This window comes from Salvelinus alpinus, chromosome 17, assembly GCF_045679555.1.
Source record: "Salvelinus alpinus chromosome 17, SLU_Salpinus.1, whole genome shotgun sequence".
Lineage (NCBI taxonomy): Eukaryota > Metazoa > Chordata > Actinopteri > Salmoniformes > Salmonidae > Salvelinus > Salvelinus alpinus.
In genome coordinates this window covers 9000955-9022501 of record NC_092102.1, presented here as the reverse complement: position 1 = coordinate 9022501, position 21547 = coordinate 9000955, and the positions used below count along the sequence as shown (strand labels likewise).

Here is a 21547-nt window from a genome sequence, read left to right as displayed (position 1 = left end):
CTTCAAGGGTCTAGTATGGATGATATTAGACTTTCCTGATTAATTTCCTCCCTTAAGGATGTACATATGTACACACAACATTATCTGTGTGTGTGTGTGTGTGTGTGCGCATGAAACATTGCTAAAACCTACAGTAGAGCTCTGCCTATTCACTAACCCCAGGTCAGTTGTAGTGCAGGTCAGCATGTACACTTTGTCTTCCCCCACCACCATGTCCAGTCCTGAACTGAACCATTAGAATCAGTGTAGCAAAGTCCAAATCACCAGCCTGCCAGTTACAGACATCCAACACGGTTTGTCACATTGTGCACTAGTGTATGCAGACAATAACTTAAAAGATTCGATCATTCAGGCGTGATGTAGCTCTATACTGTGTTTACAACCTGGTCTCAGAGCATTTCGTATTATTCTGTATGTAAATCCAAGACACTCCATTTAGTATGATATGTTACATTTGCTATGGTTACTTAAGGCCATACCGAAATGTGGTTGGTGGAAGTGTAACGCGAACAACTAGCAACCCAAAGGTTGCGAGTTTGAATCTCATAACGGAAAACTTTAGCAACTTTAACTGCCTACTATTTTTTAACTACTTTGCAACAACTTAGCATGCTAGCTAACCCTTCCCCTAACACTTTAACTTAACCCCTAGCCTAGCTAACGAACATTAGCCACCTATCTAGAATTCGTAACATATTGTACGTATAGCAAATTGGTAATATATTGTACATTTTGCAAATTGGTAACGAATAGAAATTCGTAACATATCATACGAAATGGGTGATGGACATCCACAAATTAATACATACAGTTGAAGTCAGAAGTTTACATACACCTTAGCCAAATACATTTAATCCTAGTAAAAATTCCCTGTTTTAAGTCAGTTAGGATCACCACTTTATTTTAAGAATGTGAAATGTCAGAATAATAGAGATTTGTTTAAGCTTTTATTTCTTTCATCACATTCCCAGTGGGTCAGAAGTTTACATACACTCAATTAGTATTTGGTAGCATTGCCTTTAAATTGTTTAACTTGGGTCAAACGTTTCGGGTAGCCTTCCACAAGCTTTCCACAATAAGTTGGGTGAATTTTGGCCCATTCCTCCTGACAGAGCGGGTTTAACTGAGTCAGGTTTGTAGGCCTCCTTGCTCGCACATGCTTTTTCAGTTCTACCCACACATTTTCTATAGGATTGAGGTCAGGGCATTGTGATGGCCACTCCAATACCTTGACTTTGTTGTCCTTAAGCCATTTTGCCACAACTTTGGAAGTATGCTTCGGGTCATTGTCCATTTGGAAGACCCATTTGCGACCAAGCTTTAACTTCCTGACTGATGTCTTGAGATGTTGCTTCAATATATCCACAACATTTTCTTTCCTCATGATGCCATCTATTTTGTGAAGTGCACCAGTCCCTCCTGCAGCAAAACACCCACACAACATGATGCTGTTAACCCCGTGCTTCACGGTTGGGATGGTGTTCTTCGGCTTGCAAGCCTCCCTCTTTTTCCTCCAAACATGACAATAGTCATTATGGCCAAACAGTTCTATTTTTGTTTCATCAGACCAGAGGACATTTCTCAAAAAGTACGATCTTTGTCCCCAGGTGCAGTTGCAAACCATAGTCTGGCTTTTTTGTCGGTTTTGGAGTAGTGGCTTCTTCCTTACTCAGCGGCCTTTCAGGTTATGTCGATATAGGACTCGTTTTACTGTGGATATAGATACTTTTCTACCTGTTTCCTCCAGCATCTTCACAAGGTCCTTTGTTATTGTTCTGGGATTGATTTTTACTTTTCGCACCAAAGTACGTTCATCTCTAGGAGACAGAACGCGTCTCCTTACTGAGCGGTATGACGTCTGCTTGGTCCCATGGTGTTTATACTTGCGTACTATTGTTTGTATAGATGAACGGGGTACCTTCAGGCGTTTGGAAATTGCTCCCAAAGATGAACCAGACTTGTGGAGGTCTACAATTTTCTTTCTGAGGTCTTGGATGATTTCTTTTGATTTTTCCATGATGTCAAGCAAAGAGGCACTGAGTTTGAAGGTAGGCCTTGAAATACATCCACAGGTACATCTCCAATTGACTCAAATTATGTCAATTAGCCTATCAGAAGTTCTTAAAGCCATGACATCATTTTCTGGAATTTTCCAAGCTGTTTAAAGGCACAATCAACTTAGTGTTTGTAAACGTCTGACCCATGGGAATTGTGATTAAGTGAAATAATCTGTCTGTAAACAATTGTTGGGAAAATTACTTGTGTCATGCACAAAGTAGATGTCCTCACCGAGTTGCTAAAACTATTGTTTGTTAACAAGCAATAATTTGTGGAGTGGTTGAAAAACGAGTTTTAATGACTCTAACCTAAGTATATGTAAACTTCCGACTTCAACTGTACCATACACTAAATGGATTCTCAGATTTACATACAGAATAATACGAAATGCTCTGACACCAGGTTGGTATTTCAACAGAATGGTAAGAGTAACCATGTTTTCATCAGAACCATGGCTGGCTACTGTGCTCCATAACGTTCATTCCTTTTTAAAGATTTAACCATTTGGATTACCTAAGACATTGGGCCTCATTTATAAAATCAGTTGCTATACTAAATTTAAGCATACAATCAGTTCTCAAAGTGTTAGTATGCACAATTTAAAGAGCGACTGCTTTTAAAAAGCAACGAATCCCTTTGAAAACGGCCTATGTGGCACCGATATGAGTCAGAAACAGTTATTCTAGTGTCAAAATTGACTCGTGTAAATAGGATAATTTTGGTCATAAAGTCAGTCTCGTCTAAAACGGAGTTTGGAACATCCGTGCGTCACAACGGGTAAATGAAGGTTGGGTTTTGATTTGACAATGTCCATTTGCCCACTAACATGGGGTGAACAGCTGCAGTGATTTCTCTCTATCCAATAGCATAGACAGTGAGACAGACCTGCCCAGCAGCTCTGACTTTGTTTATTTAAGACAACATGTCGCACATTTGTTTTACTTCAGAAATACTGCCCTGGATGTAAAGTTGCACAACTAAAACATCCTCTTCACAAACATCAACATTAATTACAGATTTCTTTAGTTATCTTAGATTAATTCTGGGGATTTTGAGGAAGGGAACTAGGCTACAGTGTCTCATGGGGATAAACCTTCCTCAAACGTAGAATCGGTCAGGAAGACTGAAATCTCGTTTTTCTAATGAGCAACAGAAAAACACACGTGCCAAACAGCGTGTTGAGTGGTTCTTTAAAAATATTTCCCCATTAAACTGCTTTCACTCAGCATCTATGGTAATCAACTACATTTTTATATGCTGTGAATGGTAAAGGACTATGGCAACATAGACTTCTCAAGTTTGAAGTATACAGACTTACAGTTGCCCATACTTCAGTGCTGAGGACGATGCACTATCCTTCAAAATTCTGTTGACCGACAGATGATAGTTTGAATCTTTGTGCTATCAGGGTATTGGATGATCTACAAAAATGCTTCCTACTGCATATTTTCTTGTCAAGCTCAAGGTTGTTAAAGATTTAACTCTTAAAACATTGGCATAATTTACATTTACGTGTATGCGCAATTTACAATAAAATCTGTGCACAAAAACACTTTAGAAATGAGGCCCTTGGTCTGTATGCGCGATGTGTTCCACTGGCTTTCTTCACCAACTGACCAACCCACCAGGCAGCTGAAAGGAATTGGAACAATCGATAAGTGCAATCAGAAACATGGTGTAGATTGGATCTTTGAGGCACTTCTTAAATAAAAATAAACTTTCGTCTCAGTTTTTTTTCTGTTAATAAAAATCAATGCTGAGGAAAAGAAAACAAAAAGAAAGTTCATGGTCATGAATAAAACGTGCCACTTTGCATCAATAGAAAGGCATCATCAATTTGGAGTTGCTACCTACATTATAATACACAATAACTTGTATCATCATTTTTTCCTTCGTCATTGTACATTCTTATTATGCTCGAGGCAGCGGAGCCTCCTACAAGTTAAAAAACTAAAAAAAATGAATTAACAAAACAAAGTGCACATAACTTCAAGTTCTAGTCGTAGAACTGTCATATTCCATCCAGGGATGCGAGGGGCGGGACTGTCAAATCTGTTTTACGATGGCAGGCACAGAATGAAGTCGCTTTCTGTTTTTGAAATGACATAGCCAGCCGTGCTGCTGACACAGAGAGGGAGTTGTTGGGGAAACAAACAAAAAACGTGAAGACAATCAACAACCAAGTTTTGGGAATGTTCCTGTGTCCTTTTTTATGTTGACCACCTCCAAAGAGTTTTTCCCAGGTGACAAAATAATGCAATGCATTATGGGGGATCCACAAAGAAAAAAAAGTATCATTTTCGCACTCATGTCCTCGAACCTCGTGCAAAGCCGGGAGTTTCTTGTCCTCCCTCCATCCCAGAGGGAGTTGTTCATAGATTTGGCTGAGAGGGGGTGGACAGACACAGGTGGGAGAAGAGGTCTCTTCTCCCTCATACAGACTCCTCTGCGGATAGCAGCAGAGGGTTGATGTATTCAAATCCCTCAAACTCGGACTGGTCTATTCTCTTGATGACGTCCCTGGGAGAGGAGAGGGAGAAAAGAGGAGAGAGAGAGAATGGGGAAAAGGGTCATTTTAACTCAGAACAAATAAAAAATGCTACAATGTGCTACTTTAGCCTGATTGGCAGCTTTAGACTTATTTTCTAGACATTTGTGCAAGATAGTTATACGTAGGGAGGCGACGTGGCATATGTTCACGAGAGGGTAGCAGCTTACGGCTCCAAACATCGCCGGTTCGCTTCCCATGTCAGACACTCATCTTTAAATATAGCCGTGTGACTCGTTGGCTACTTTGTCTACTCACAAATTGTGTGTCTGTTGGTTTCCTGTGTTTCATGGTTTTCGTGGCTATATGTGTTGCTTTTACCCGATCAGTCCCGAGACCCCAGCAAAAATCAGCTTTTCATTTATCTGACTTTCATTTACCTGCATGTCCAGCCCTTATATTCAGCCTCAATATGAAGTGTTTTACCATTTTCTTTTCACGACAACCAGGGCTACAAGTAGAAATCAAAACTATTTGATATAAATAGTTGTATTCATGAGTTTTATTAACAAATGTCAATAACAAAATAAGGTCCTCCAAAGCAAAAACCTGGGGATTTTTTTGTTGCTATATGAATGCTGTAAGTACAGAAATTGCTGGCTCATTGGGAAATTAATATCCAACTAGTCAGTGGCAACTGTTTGGAGTTTGCGACAGTAACTATGTGAACTTATTACAATATTATAGACACTATATTCTGGGATTTCCTATGATCTATGTAGAAGAACCCCATACCTTCTAATGACCCTCGTGTAACATATGTGACCGCCATATGTTACATTTGCGTGTTTGTGAGAGTCTCAGATTTGCATATATAGCTTTTAGTAGTTTCTAGCTCAAACCATTCAGACATTTTTGTAAAAAGTCCTAGCTCCGGGCTCCTTCGGGATCTGCCCTTGTCTCACAAACACCGCTCTAGGTCAGCCCTCCTTAATCACACATACTAATGGTTGATATCTACAGACGCAGAAGGAATGGAAAAATCCAATGGTACAATTCTCCAGTATTTTTGTATACTTTTTAGCCAGTAGTTCTGAAAGTAGCGCTCAGGAGCCAAAAGTGGTCCCTGAAAATTGCTTTGCATTCTCTCAACTAGCGACACCTGGAATGCTTTTCCAACAGTCTTAAAGGAGTTCGCACTTTTCTGCTTTTCCTTCACTCTGCGGTCCAACTCATCCCAAACCATCTCACTTTGGTTGAGGTCGGGTGTTTGTGGAGGCCAGGTCATCTGATGCAGCACTCCATCGAACTCCTTCTTGGTCAAATAGCCCTTACACAGCATGGAGGTGTGTTGGGTCAGTGTGTTATTTCATCGTTTTGATGACTTCACTATTATTCTACAAAGTAGAAAATAGTAAAAATAAAGAAAAACCTTTGAATGAGTAGGTGTGTCCAAACTTTTGGACTGGTACTGTATGTCACATATGTGCATCACGTCATTGCTTTCTCTCTTGCTATGTTGTGGGTGCATGATGTGCCTCTTGTTAGCTGTCACTCAAATGGTGAAGTGCTGAAGCTCATTGGTTAAACTTGAATTGCTAGGGGGCTGGCCCACGAGGGGGAAAATGTAGCGCAGCACAGCTTCCAGAAAAACTGTTGCTTTCAGACTAGGGATTTCGTGGTTAATTGAGGTAAGACAGTCATTCTTCTCATAGATTATGCATGTGTGAACTACACATTGACACATCCAGCCCAAAGCGGGAAGTTTAAAAAAAGACGTAGTAGTCGCCAGAGTTCTGGAGCATGTCTTTAAAGGGTATAGACATGCAAAATTCAGGAGTTACCTTTACAGCTCTCCTATTCATAGGGAATCTTTGGCATTCGGGTCAGAATAGTCCTATTTCAAGTCATACACGGACATCACTACTAGGGCGCCAATGAGGAAGGCTATGATCCACCTAGCAGCTTACAGTAATTTCAAGCCAGCAATGTTCAAAGAACCTCACCACTGCTCTAACACACAAAATCTACCATTAAACCCCAGCAAAAAAAACGTCCCTTTGCACAATGTGAGAACGTAGAAAAAAGAACAGGATGTTGTTGCCTCATCAGTGAACTCTCCCTGTGCTTATTACTCTCTCCCCAGCTGAGCCCCCGGTTGGTTCCATTAACAAAGCGGTAATCATCTATAAATGAAGTGAACCGTGTGACTGGTTTGGAGTGGCTGTGTAAAAATAAATGTACTACTCTGAGAGCGTAGCTTCTGCTGCAGCTGCTTCTCCAACAACAGCAACATGTTGTTCCTCTGCATCTCAAATGGCACCCTATTCCTGTCCTGTCAAATGGCACCCTATTCCTGTCCTGACCAGAGTCCTGTCAAAAGTAGTGCACTCTATAGGCGAAAAGGGTGCCATTTGAGATGCAACCCTCATCTGCCGTAGTAAAGAAGGCTGACCGCACTCCCCAGGAGTGGAGGGTGGAGCCACAGGAAGGAGGCCTCTTGCTGGGGAAAGAGAGCGGAATAGAGAGGCTTCCGTACTGGAGATGTAGGTTGTCTTTACACACTGGTCCTGTTTGGTTGTGGTTATTTTGCCTGTAATGGCTGAGGTGAGGTTTAATGTTGGTCGAGCTGATCCTAGACCAGTTTTAAGGAGAAGACTCATCTCCGGCTCATTGTAATCTAGATCCAGACACTAACACACCACCATGCCTTTAGAATTCCATTCAACACACTGAAATACACCCAGAAAATGCAATCCGTAAGATTCAACTGAAATGATACAAACAGCCTAAAATGATCGATGGATATTCTATCTGTGAGCACACTTGGGTGCACACAGTAGGTGCTGCTAGCTAGATAACATTGTTTGAGTGAAGTCAGCGAGTAGCAGAAAACTTGAGGCAGTGAGAAAAGGAGGGGAAAGGCACAAGACCACAAAAGAGAAACAGAGAGAGGGAACATTTGGGACACAACCAAAACAAACAAGAGTGCTCACTAGCACAAATGTTGCCTTTTTTCCAGAGACAGCTTAAAAGTGCTACCAGATGCGGAGAGAGGGAGAGAGCGAGCAACACAGAGAACGAGAGCGAGATGGAGAAAGCGGGGGAGAATGATACTGAGAAAATGAGAACCAAGTGAGAGGAAGAAAGGGAGAAAGAAAGAATTATAAGAGGGGGAAAAAGGTTGTCAGAGCTGGGAGCTGAGAGAGAGGGGGTGGGTGGATGAGGTTCAAGGAAAAGAAAGACAGACAGCCTTGTATTTCACGGTGGTGCCCACACACACACACAGCATTCATAAAACAAAGTGGGACGGACCCAATCCAATCAACCTCCTCACTCTACCTACAATACAGATCCAGGGATTTTTTTAAATTTCGACCCTGTCTATAGACAAAAAATAAAGCCTTTGAATCTCTGTGGCTAGCCATAGAACATAGAAAAGACTGAATCCTTATTGCTTTCGGTCTCGCCGTACTCGCCATTTCCAAGACTGGTGAAGTCACGGCGCTGGCAAAAGCAAATGAAATCCTCTCTCTCACCCTCTCTCCTAGCTCCTTGGCAAGGGCTCTCAGGAAGCTAGGGTTTTTTAATGCAGCAAAGTAAATCGTAACAAGGAGGGTTTACCCATTTTCTCCCTCCCACTCACTCTCTCTCTCACTTTTCTTTTTTCGTCTGCCAAACCCATCACAGAAGAGGAGGGGGCGTGATTTACATCACTCCCTCTCCCGCTCGGCAGGAGTGGGCGACATCACCCCTCTCTCCTGAGCAACACAGACAGAGGGAGAGAGAGAGAGGCATCGCGTCTCTCCTTTTGAAGTGCCGTGGGGCTGCCATGCCATGGCGTTTGAAGCCTGCTTGAGATCTCGTCTCCCATTGAACTGGCAGAGCTGCCAACTCACAACCCCCCTTCACCTCTTTCTCCTCCTCCCCAACGCTAAACCCCGCAGACTGTCACAGCGAACCTCAAATCCCGCCGCAAATTACCCCAGACAAGTGTGTGAGCCCCCAGTTGGCCCTAATGAGATGAGAGGTGCAGCTCTGGTTGATCTGACACACCTCGGCTGTCAGAACCCCAGAGATACTGTGGGCTTATACTGTGGGCTTATACTGAGGGTAGATGGATAGATGATGGGACTATGTTAGAGTTCGAAACAGACAAAGGCAGGTAGGATACAGAATTTGAAGTTCAAATTGACTTAAAAGAAACAACATATAGACTTATGTACCACAGTTTCCAAGTATTCTGAAAACTGTATGTTCCTCGAAGTGCCTAGAATTTGTATTGTTCTCAGCCTTTTTCTTCTGATTTGTACGGCCTCTGATTGCCAATACATTTATATAGAAAGCTGAATGAATAGAAAACAAACATTGAGCCTTAACATGAAATTAGTCCACAATGTATAATTTAATTTTGCTAGCACAGACTGGAATATGTTCCGGGATTCTTCCGATGGCATTGAGGAGTACACCACATCAGTCACTGGCTTTATCAATAAGTGTCACCACAGTGACTGTACGTACATACCCCAACCAGAAGCCATGGATTACAGGCAACATTCGCACTGAGCTAAAGGGTAGAGCTGCCGCTTTCAAGGTGCGGGACTCTAACATGGAAGCTTACAAGAAATCCTGCTATGCCCTGCGACGAGCCATCAAACAGGCAAAGCGTCAATACAGGGCTAAGATTAAATCATACTACACCTGCTCCGACGCTCGCGGATGTGGCAGGTCTTGCAAACTATTACAGACTACAAAGGGAAGCACAGCCGAGAGAGCTGCCCAGTGACACGAGCCTACCAGACGAGCTAAATAACTTCTATGCTCGCTTCGAGGCAAGTAACACTGAAACATGCATGAGAGCATCAGCTGTTCTGGACGACTGTGATCACGCTCTCCGCAGCCGTTATGAACAAGGCCGCAGGGCCAGACGGATTACCAGGACGTGTACTCCAAGCATGCGCTGACCAACTGGCAAGTGTCTTCACAGACATTTTCAACCTCTCCCTGTCTGAGTCTAATACCCACATGTTTCATACCAGAAACCCTAGACCCACTCCAATTTGCATACTGCACCAACAGATCCACAGATGATGCAATCTCTGTTGCACTCCACACTGCCCTTTCACACCTGGACAAAAGGAACACCTATGTGAGAATGCTATTCATTGACTACAGCTTAGTGTTCAACACCATAGTGCCCTCAAAGTTCATCACTAAGGACCCTGGGACTGAACACCTCCCTCTGCAACTGGATCCTGATGGGCCGCCCCCAGGTGGTAAGGGTAGGTAACAACACATCCGCCACGCCGATCCTCAACACGGGGGTCCCTCAGGGGTGCGTGCTCAGTCACCTCCTGTACTCCCTGTTCACTCATGACTGCACGGCCAGGCACGACTCCAACACCATCATTAAGTTTGCTGTTGTTGACACAACAGTGGTAGGCCTGATCACAGACAACGATGAGACAGCCTATAAGGAGGTGGTCAGAGACCTGACCGTGCGGTGCAAGGACAACAACCTCTCCCTCAACGTGATCAAGACAAAGGAGATGATTGTGGACTACAGGAAAAGGAGGACCGAGCATGCCCCCATTCTCTTCGACGGGGCTGTAGTGGAGCAGGTTGAGAGCTTCAAGTTCCTTGGCGTCCACATCACCAACAAACTAACATGGTCCAAGCACACCAAGACAGTCGTGAAGAGGGCACGACAAAACCTATTCCCTCTCAGGAGACTGAAAAGATTTGTCATGGGTCCTCAGATCCTCAAAAAGTTATACAGCTGCACCATCGAGAGCATCCTGACGGGTTGCATCACTGCCTGGTATGGCAACTGCTCGGCCTCCAACCGCAAGGCACTACAGAGGGTAGTGCGTACGGGCCAGTACATCACCAGGGCCAAGTTTCCTGCCATCCAGGGTCTCTATACCAGGCGGTGTCAGAGGAAGGTGCTAGAAATTGCCAAAGACTCCAGCCACCCTAGTCATAGACTGTTCTCTCTGATACCGCACGGCAACCGGTACTGGAGCGCCAAGTCTAGGTCCAAGAGGCTTCTACCCCCAAGCCATAAGACTCCTGAACAGCTAATAAAATGTCTACCCAGACTATTTGCATTGCCCCCCCCCTTCTACACTGCTGCTACTCTCTGTTAGTATCTATGCATAGTCACTTTAATAACTCTACCTACATGTACATATTACCTCGACACCGGTACCCGTACCCCCTGTATATAGCCCCGCTATTGTTATTCTTATCTCTTACTTTTTTTGAGGTATTTTCTTAAAACAGCATTGTTGGTTCATGGCTTGTAAAGTAAGCATTTCACTGTAAGGTCTACTACACCTGTTGTATTCGGCGCATGTGACAAATAACATTTGATTTGATTTTAATGAAAATGTTGACAAACTTCAGCCCAGTAATATGTGGCTTAGACACATTGGAATAGTTTCCTGCAGCCGTGGAGAAAAGCCTGGCTTGTTTGTCATACTCTGGCTACAGAGCCCCTCGGTAGGACAGCAGCCACCTCTGTTGCTCTGCCAAATCTTTTCAGCCCATTCTTTTGAAGTTAATCTAAAACAAGGATTCTGTCAAAGCCCCTGTGGACAACATGTCCACATTGATCAAAACATGGCGTATACACTGGAGAAAGAAGTCATTGTTGGAACCAAGGGCATTTTCTTTTTCTCATTGAAGACAATTCTTTTCAAAAACATTGAGTCAGGGATGTTGCATAGTACCACTCGTAAACAGACTGAAGAAACGTGGATAGCTGTTACAATATAAGATGTTGACACTTATGTTGCAGATTCTCAGGTGGCGAATGCTCTCTGGTTGTTCAATTTTAAGATCTTCACCACTACTATCATAGACTATTGATGACTTTGAATGACCGTTATGCACTGAGTATACAAAACATTAAGAACACCTGCTCTTTCCATGACAGACTGACCAGGTGAATCCAGGTGAACGCTATGATCCCTTATTGATGTCACCTGTTAAATCCACTTCAATCAGTGTAGATGAAGGGGAGGAGACGGGTTAAATACGTTTTTTTTAAAGCCTTGAGACACGGATTGTATGTGTGCCATTCAGAGGGTGAATGGGCAAGACAAAAAATGTAAGTGCCTTTGAATGGGGTATGGTAGTAGGTGTTAGGTACACCAGTTTGTGTCAAGAACTGCAACACTGCTGGGTTTTTCATGCTCAGCAGTTTCCTGTGTGTATCAAGAATGGTCCACCACCCAAAGGTCATCCAGCCAACTTGACACTCCTGTGAGAAGCATTGGAGTCAACATGGGCCAGCATCCCTGTGAAACACTTTCGACACCTTGCCTTGTAGAGTCCATTCCCCCTACTAATTGAGGCTGTTCGAGGGCAAAAGGGGGGTACAAAAGGTGGGTACAACGCAATATTAGGAAGGTGTTCCTAATGCTTGGTTTAATCAGTGTAGATATCCATGGAGCCACAAAGGGGCAGTAAAACGAGTCACACGTTGAAAGACCCTGTATAGACTCGGTCCAGAAACAACCCCTAGTGCCTAGCCCCTCCTAGACACTTGTGGAGATATGAGATGTTTTGATATGTGTAAGGAATATGTAGACAGCTCAACCTTGCTCTCTGATAGGTTGAATTTTCACCATATTGTTTAAACGTATGAAATCAAGTGTCTCATAGTGGGTAGGGGCTAGGGGTTGTTCCTGGATAGGTCCCTAGTCTCAGACTCCAGTCTCCAATCCCTTATGGCACAGAGGTGACAGACTGGATTGGACTGGTCCTGAGAGAGGAGTGCGCCCTACTGGCCAACAACCATCACTATTCCCAGAGTTTAACTGGCCTTGCCCTGTCTAGCTCCCCTATCCACTAACCGTCCATATGTTATCAAGTTATTATAACACTAGTTATAAAACACTGAAACACTACCAGCTATTTGCAGTACTCTATAACATTAGTGTTTTTAAAAAATGTGGTCATACACGCTTCATAACTAGTTCGATGACTCGTTAAATATCTAGTCGTGATCAAATATGTAGTCTTCTGTTAGGCTCGTCATGTCGGTTTAGAGGGTGTTCACTTACTCATCGTCTGGTGTTAGCTGCACTGGCTCGTTAGTGAACTGGGTGTCAAAGTTCTCCAGGCCATAGTCGTCTGCGATCTGGGGCTTGAAGGGCGGGGCCATCTGTTTCTTCTCCAGCTGCATGGGGAGACAAGCACAACAACTTGGATGGAAAATTGGAGGATAATAGCAGACAATATTGTCACTCCTATTTGCCATGTTTTCAATTTAAGCCGACCCGAAAGTGTGTGCCCTCAGGCCTGGAGGGAAGAAAAAGTCATTCCGCTACCTAAGAATAGTAAAGCCCCCTTTACTGGCTCAAATAGCCGACCAATTAGCCTGTTACCAACCCTTTGTAAACTTTTGGAAAAAATGGTGTTTGACCAGATGCAATGCTATTTTACAGTAAACAAATTGACAACAGACTTTCAGCACGCTTATAGGGAAGGACATTCAACAAGCCCAGCACACAAATGACTGATGATTGGCTGAGAGAAACTGATGATAAAAAGATTGGGAGCTGTTTTGTTAACCTTCAGTGCGCTTTTGACATTATCGATCATAGTCTGCTGCTGGAAAATTATGGATTTACACCCCCTGCTATATTGTGGATAAAGAGTTACCTGTCTAACAGAAGACAGAGGGTGTTCTTTAATGGAAGCCTGTCCAACATAATCCGGAATTCCCCAGGGCAGCTGTCTAGGCCCCTTTTTAAAATCTTTACTAACGACATGAGAATAGCCAGTGTGTCTATGTATGCGGATGACTCAACACATCAGCTACTACAGTGACTGAAATGACTGCAACACTTAACAAAGAGCTGCAGTTAGTTTCAGAATGTGTGGAAAGGAACAAGTTAGTCCTAAATATTTCAAAAACTAAAAGCATTGTATTTGGGACAAACCCTAAACCTCAACTAAATCTTGTAATGAATAATGTGGAAATTTAGCAAGTTGAGGTGACTAAACTGCTTGGAGTAACCCTGGATTGTAGAACTTTCATGGTCAAAACATGTTGATTCAAAATGAGCTAAAATGGAGAGAAGTCTGTCCATAATAAAGCGCTGCTCTGCGTTCTTAACAACACCATCAACAAGGCAAGTGCTAGAGGCCCTAGGTTTGTCGCACCTGGACTACTGTTCAGTCGTGTTGTCAGGTACCACAAAGAGGGACTTTGGCTCAGAACAGGGCAGCACGGCTGGCCCTTAAATGTACACAGAGAGCTAACATTAATTATATGCATGTTAATCTCTCATGGCTCATATTGGAGGAGAGATTGACTTCATCACTACTTGTTTTTGTAGGAAGTGTTGACAAACTGAATGCACCAAGATGTCTGTTTAAAATGCTAGCACAGAGCTCAGACACCCATGCATACTCCACAAGACATGCCAGATGTCTCTTCACAGTCCCCAAGTCCAGAACAGACTATGGGTGGCGCACAGTACTACATGGAACTCTATTCCACACAGGTAACTGAAGCAAGCAGTAGAATCAGATTTTAAAAACAGATAAAAATACACCTTATGGAACAGCAGGGACTGTGAAGAGACACACACAGGTACAGACACGCATTCGCACACGGGCGCTAACATACGCACTCTACACACACATACATTGTAATATTGTTGTATGGTGGTATCATACATTTTGTGTTGTGGATATATGGTGGTGTGACTGCTATATGATGTACTGTTTTATCTTTTGTTTTATGTGTAATGTGTCTTAATGTGTTTGGATCCCAGGAAGAGTAGCTGCTGCCCTAATAAAATACAAATACAAACAACACTGTCATTAGTGCACACCGTAGAAAAACATTTTGCAACGGACGACTAAAACAAGCATTTCTAGAAAGTACAAGGTTCAGGTAGTCCATGTTTCAGTCCGTTTTCGGAGCCTAGTAAATATTACCTGGTCCATGCTAGCCTGGTCCAGATTGTCACAGAATAGCAATTACGTATTTGAAAGGAAACAAATACTTATGTGACCCAGGTGTGACATGGACACGTTATCTTTGTAAACGTTGCACTGTACCGTATGTCTGTTTATTGGCTTTGTTGAATATACAGTATCAGTCAAAGCTTTGGACACAGCTACCCATTCCAGGGTTTTTCCTTTATTTGTACTATTTTCTACATTGTTGAATAATAGTGAAGACATCAAAACTATGAAATAACACACATGGAATCATGTAGTAACCAAAAAAGTGTTAAACAAATCAAAATATATTTTATATTCTTCAAAGTAGCCACCCTTTGCCTTGATGACAGTTTTGCACACTTGGCATTCTCTCAACCAGCTTCATGAGGTAGTCACCTGGAATGCATTTCAATTAACAGGTGTGCCTTGTTAAAAGTTAATTTGTGGAATTTCTTTGAGCCAATCAGTTGTGTTGTGACAAGGTAGGGGTGGTATACAGAAGATAGCCCTATTTGGTAAAAGACTAAGTCCATATTATGGCAATAACAGCTCAAATAAGCAAACAGAGATGACAGTCCATCATTACTTTAAGACATGAATGTTAGTCAATGCGGAAGATTAAGAACTTTTACATTTTCTTCAAGTGCAGTCGCAAAAACCATCGAGCGCTCTGATGAAACTGGCTCTCATGAGGTCCGCCACAGGAAAGGAAGACCCAGAGTTACCTCTGCTGCAGAGGATAAGTTAGAGTTACCAGCCTCAGAAATCGGCAATTAACCACCTCAGATTGAAGCCCAAATAAATGCGTCACAGAGTTCAAGAAACACACACATCTCAACATCAACTGTTCAGAGGAGACTGCATGAATCAGGCCTTCATGGTGGAATTGCTGCAAAGAAACCACTACTAAAGGACACCAATAAGAAGAAGACCGGTGGAAATCTGTCCATGGGTCTGATGAGTCCAAATTAGATTTTTGGTTCCAACCGCCGTGTCTTTGTGAGACACAGAGTAGGTGAACGGATGATCTCCGCATGTGTGGTTCCCACCTTGAAACATGGAGAAGGTGTGATGGTGTGGGGGTGCTTTGCTGGTGGCACTGTCAGTGATTTATTTAGAATTCAAGGCGCACTTAACTAGCATAGTTGGCCTATCATTTGTTTTTCAACAGGATAATGACCCAAAACACACCTCCAGACTGCGTAAGGGCTATTTGACCAAAAAGGAGAGTGATGGAGTGCTGCATCTGATGACCTGGCCTCCACAATCACCCGACCTCAACCCAATTGAGATGGTTTGGGATGAGTTGGACCACTGAGGGAAAGAAAAGCAACCAACAAATGCTCAGCATATGTGGGAACTCCAAGACAGTTTGAAAAGCATTCGCTGGTTGAGAGAATGCCAAGAGTGTGCAAAGCTGTCATCAAGGCAAAGGGTGGCTACTTTGAAGAATATAAAATATTTTTTGATTTGTTTAACACTTTTTGGGTTATTTCATAGTTTTGACATCTTCAGTATTATTCTACAATGTAGTAAAAAATAAAAACCCTTGAATGAGTAGGTGTGTCAACTTTTGACTGGTACTGTATATCAGATGAATAAAATAACAGAAAGAAAAAGAGAGAAAAGCAGGGGAGGAAAAAATATGGTGGAAGAAAGGGTGAGCCTATCAATATTGTTAGTGGGTGATTCACTGGGCCCTGCAGAGTGAGTAAGGGTTCACGTGGTTCGTTTCCATGGTTTTCCAGTCCTTCTCAGTCGTGCAATAGTCCACTGAGGACCTTACATTGTTCGAAGAAAGATGGTATACGTTAGATGGATTTTCAAAACCATCGTTTTTTTTTTTGTATATACACTCCCCTCCATATGTATTTGAGATCAAATGTTTCATTTCAGGCGACAGTAGGCTACAGAATGTCGGCTTTTATTTGAGGGTATTTTCATACATATCTGTTTTACCGTTTTAGAAATGAAAGCACTTTATGTACAGTTGAAGTTGGACGTTTACATACACCTTAGCCAAATACATTTAATCTTAGTAAAAATTCCCTGTCTTAGGTCAGTTAGGATCACCACTTTATTTTAAGAATGTGAAATGTCAGAATAATAGTAGAGAGAATTATTTATTTATTTCTTTCATCACATTCCCAGTGGGTCAGAAGTTTACATACACTCAATTAGTATTCGGTAGCATTGCCTTTAAATTGTTTAACTTGGGTCAAACGTTTTGGGTAGCCTTCCACCAGCTTCCCACAATAAGTTGGGTGAATTTTGGCCCATTCCTCCTGACAGAGCTGGTGTAACTCGCACACGCTTTTTCAGTCTGGCTCAATTTTTGTTCATAATGTGGTCATGTGCAGCGGTTTCCCGCAGACTCGGTCTCAACCTTTAAGTCTTTATTGAAGACTCATCTCTTCAGTAGGTCCTACGATTGAGTGTAGTCTGGCCCAGGAGTGTGAAGGTGAACGTTAAGGCACTGGAGCAACGAACTGCCCTTGCTGTCTCTGCCTGGTCGGTTCCCCTCTCTCCACTGAGTCACTGGCCTACTGGTGCTCTTCCATGCCGTCCCTAGGAGGGGTGCGTCACTTGAGTGGGTTGAGTCACTGACATGGACTTCCTGTCTGGGTTGGCGCCCTCCCCCTTGGGTTGTGCCGTGGCGGAGATCTTTGTGGGCTATACTCGGCCCTGTCTCAGGATGGTAAGTTGGTGGTTGAAGATATCCCTCTAGTGGTGTGGGAGCTGTGCTTTGGCAAAGTGGGTGGGGTTATATCCTGTGTCTCCTGACCCCTCCTGTCTCAGCCTCCAGTATTTATGCTGCAGTAGTTTGTGTCAGGGGGCTAGGGTTAGTCTGTTATATCTGGAGTATTTCTCCTGTCTTATCCGGTGTCCTGTGTGAATTTAAGTATGCTCTCTCTAATTCTCTCTTTCTTTCTCTCTCTCGGAGGACCTGAGCCCTAGGACCATGCCTCAGGACTACCTGGCATGATGACTCCTTGCTGTCCCCAGTCCACCTGGCCGTGCTGCTGCTCCAGTTTCAACTGTTCTGTCTGCGGCTATGGAACACGGACGTGCTACCTGTCCCAGACCTGCTGTTTTCAACTCTCGAGACAGCAGGAGCGGTAGAGATACTCTCAATGATCGGCTATGAAAAGCCAACTGACATTTACTCCTGAGGTGCTGACCTGTTGCACCGTCAACTACTGTGATTATTATTATTTGACCATGCTGGTCATTTAAACATCTTGGCCATGTTCTGTTATAATCTCCACCCGGCACAGCCAGAAGAGGACTGGCCACCCCTCATAGCCTGGGTCCTCTCTAGGTTTCTTCCTAGGTTTTGGTCTTTCTTGGGAGTTTTTCCTAGCCACCGTGCTTCTACACCTGCATTGCTTGCTGTTTTAGGTTTTAGGCTGGGTTTCTGTACAGCACTTTGAGATATCAGCTGATTGTAAGAAGGGCTATATAAATACATTTGATTTGATTATACTTGCGTGCTATTGTTTGTACAGATGGTACCTTCAAGCGTTTGGAAATTGCTCCCAAGGATGAACCAGACTTGTGGAGGTCTTGGCTGATTTCTTTAGATTTTCCCATGATGTCAAGCAAAGAGCCACTGAAATTGAAGGTAGGCCTTGAAATACATCCACAGGTACACCTCCAATTGACTCAAATGATGCCAATTAGCCTATCAGAAGCTTCTAAAGCCATGACATCATTTTCTGGAATTTTCCAAGCTGTTTAAAGGCACAGTCAACTTAGTGTATGTAAACTTCTGACCACTGGAATTGTGAAATAATCTGTCTGTAAACAATTGTTGGAAAAATTACTTGTGTCATGCACAAAGTAGATGTCATAACCTACTTGCCAAAACTATAGTTTGTTAACAACAAGAAATGTGGAGTGGTTGAAAAACGAGTTTTAATGACTTCAACTGTAACTAGTCGCCCCCATGTGAAGAACTCATAAGTATTTGGACAAATTCACTGACTGTTTTTCAAAAAAAATTAAATAGGCTTATGATGGCCCCTTCCTATCCAACAGCAATACAGTAGCCTACCCATACTGTCAAACATTTTACATAAGCTACCGGTCTATTTACTGTGTTGGCAGAATGTAAACATTTGGCAAAGGACTGTTACAGTTTCTGAAGGAGAAAACAATAGCGAACTGTCAGCAGAACGTTGGAATTCAACAATGTTTTTGCATTGACTTTTCCCCCAACCTAAATATGCTGGACTGCCCGTGAATTCTGAAACATCCTCTACGCTACTTAAAACAAATAGAAATTACAGTAGTAGCATACATAATTCAAAGTAAAAGATCAACTGTCTTGATGTTCACCTGTTAAATTTGTCTGTAGGCTCTAAACCGCGCTGCCTATGGGATCACATACATCAAACCTTGAAATACATAGACCCAATTCAATGAAGAATGACCATGGTAATTTGTTTTATAACTACTTCAGGAATATGAGCGCATCATGGACAGAAAAGGTGAGGAATTTACTCTGCAATGGTTATGAAAATAAATAGGTAATAGATTCCTGTGTCTTATTTTAGATTCCAAAAATAAAACACACTTGATTTTCACTAACAGCAAATGGCTGCATCTTAGTATTTTTTTATGAATAAGCATGTCATCATATCCCCCATTTGCACAAAATACTTAGGCCTTATTTCAATACAATACTTCAAGCACTAGAAGATGTGCGTACGCAGGTCTAAAGTTTGCGTGGAGGAAAGGACATTCAAGTCCAGTTTTTTATAAATGACAACTTTTGCGTGAAAACACGCACATTTTGTACGTACGCATGGTTCATAAATGAGGCTCCTGCTCTCCTACTCAGAGAGGAAGTGGCCCAGGAGCCCGAGGGGACTTGAAAGGGGAGCTGGAGCCAAGGATGAGCGGGGTAACCAAAGACCCTTAGATCACATCACCGTCTGACGTTGCCTGTGTGCGTGATGGCCGAGAGAGTAAGAGAGAGAGAGTGTGTGTGCGTGCGAGTGTGTGTCTGTGTGAGAGCGAGTGTGTGATACGGCAGCAGGGAGGACTCCAGAGGGGTGAGGAGATGATGATGATTACTAATTACAGCCAATCAACAGCAGGGGCCCGCAAGGAGCTCTCTCTCTCTCACACACAATTCATTTTTCACATCAATGCGTAGTTCCCTCCCGCTGAAACCTTTAGTCAGTCTCTTGTTGAGTCATCTGACAATCAAGTTATCAGGGCTGTTTAAACAGTTAAATAAAACAAAAAGAGTTATTTTGAAAACAGATGGTACTGTAAGAACAGATATGGGGAGTGCTAATAGATATCTAATTTATCAACTACATAAAATCTTATAGGAAAGGCCGGAGCCTGTTTTTCCCCAAAAAATTATTTAACCTTTATTTAACCAGGTAGGCCAGTTGAGCACAAGTTCTCATTTACAACTGCGACCTGGCCAAGATAAAGCAAAGCAGTGCAACACAAACACAGAGTTACACATGGAATAAACAAACGTACAGTCAACAACACAATAGAAAAGTCTTTATACAGTGTGTGCAAATGAGGTAAGATTAGGGAGGTAAGGCAATAAATAGGCCGTAGTAATTACAATTTAGCAATTAAACACTGGAGTGATAGATGTGCAGAAGATGAATGTGCAAGTAGAGATACTGGGGTGCAAAGGAGCAAAAATAAATAAATAATATGGGGATGAGGTAGTTGGATGGGCTACTTACAGGTGGGCTATGTACAGGTGCAATGATCTGTAAGCTGCTCTGACAGCTGATGCTTAAAGTTAGAGAGGGAGATAGGAGTCTCCAGCTTCAGTGATTTTTGCAATTCGTTCCAGTCATTGGCAGCAGAGAACTGGAAGGAAAGGCGGCCAAAGCAGGAATTGGCTTTGGGGGTGACCAGTGAAATATACCTGCTGGAGCGTGTGCTACTGGTGGGTGCTGCTATGGTGACCAGTGAGCTGAAATAATGCGGACCTTTACCTAGCAAAGACTTAGAGATGACCTGGAGCCAGTAGATTTGGCAACAAATATAAAGCGAGGGCCAGTCAACGATAGCATACAGGTCGCGTGGTGGGTAGTATATGGGGCTTTGGTGACAAAACGGATGGCACTGTGATAGACTGCATCCAATTCGCTGAGAAGAGTGTTGGAGGCTATTTTGTAAATGACATCGCCGAAGTCAAGGATCGGTAGGATAGTCAGTTTTACGAGGGTATGTTTGGCAGCATGAGTGAAGGATGCTTTGTTGCGAAATAGGAAGCCGATTCTAGATGTAATTTTGGATTGGAGATGCTTGATGTGAGTCTGGAAGGAGAGTTTACAGTCTAACCAGACACCAAGGTACTTGTCCACATATTCTAAGTCAGAACCGTCCAGAGGAGTAGTGATGCTTGACAGGCATGCAGCAATCAGTTGAAGAGCATGCATTTAGTTTTACTTGCATTTAAGAGCAGCTGGAAGCCACGGAAGGAGTGTTGTATGGATTTGAAGCTTGTTAAGTGTCCAAAGTAGGGCCAGAGGTATACAGAATGGTGTCGTCTGCATAGAGGTGGATCAGAGAATCACCAGCAGCAACAGCGACATCATTGATATATACAGAGAAAACAGTCAGCCCGGGAATTGAACCCTGTGGCACCCCTATAGTGACAGCCAGAGGTCCGGACAACAGGCCCTCCGATTTGACAAACTGAACTCTGTCTGAGAAGTAGTTGGTGAACCAGGTGAGGCAGTCATTTGAGAAACCAAGGCTGTTGGGTCTGCAGATAAGAATGCGGTGATTGACAGAGTCGAAAGCCTTGGCCAGGTCGACGAATACGGCCTCACAGTACTGTCTTTTATCGATGGCGGTTATGAGGACCTTGAGTGTGGCTGAGGTGCACCCATGACCAGCTCGGAAACGAGATTGCATAGAGGAGAAGGTACGGTGGGATTCGAATTTTGCAGCTCTTTCAGAACATCAGCTATCTGGATTTGGGTCAAGGAGAAATAGGGGAGGCTTGGGCAAGTTGCTGTGGGGGGGGGGGGGGGGGTG

The 21547-nt window shown here is 43.1% G+C and overlaps 1 protein-coding gene across 4 annotated transcripts in view; it reads right to left on the bottom strand.

Annotated features, from left to right (window-relative positions):
• Window positions 1-2951: 2951 nt before the first annotated feature.
• The window catches only part of LOC139542075 (protein kinase C zeta type-like), a 140952-nt gene continuing 122356 nt past the window's right edge, over window positions 2952-21547 (bottom strand). For all 4 annotated transcript variants that reach the window (XM_071347090.1, XM_071347093.1, XM_071347092.1 and 1 more), the window contains 2 exons: window positions 12619-12734; window positions 2952-4578 (listed from right to left, as the gene is read on the bottom strand). In XM_071347090.1, the coding sequence (XP_071203191.1) occupies window positions 4491-4578; window positions 12619-12734 (204 nt within the window). In that variant the 3' untranslated portion in view covers window positions 2952-4490. The remainder of the gene's footprint in view (window positions 4579-12618; window positions 12735-21547) is intronic.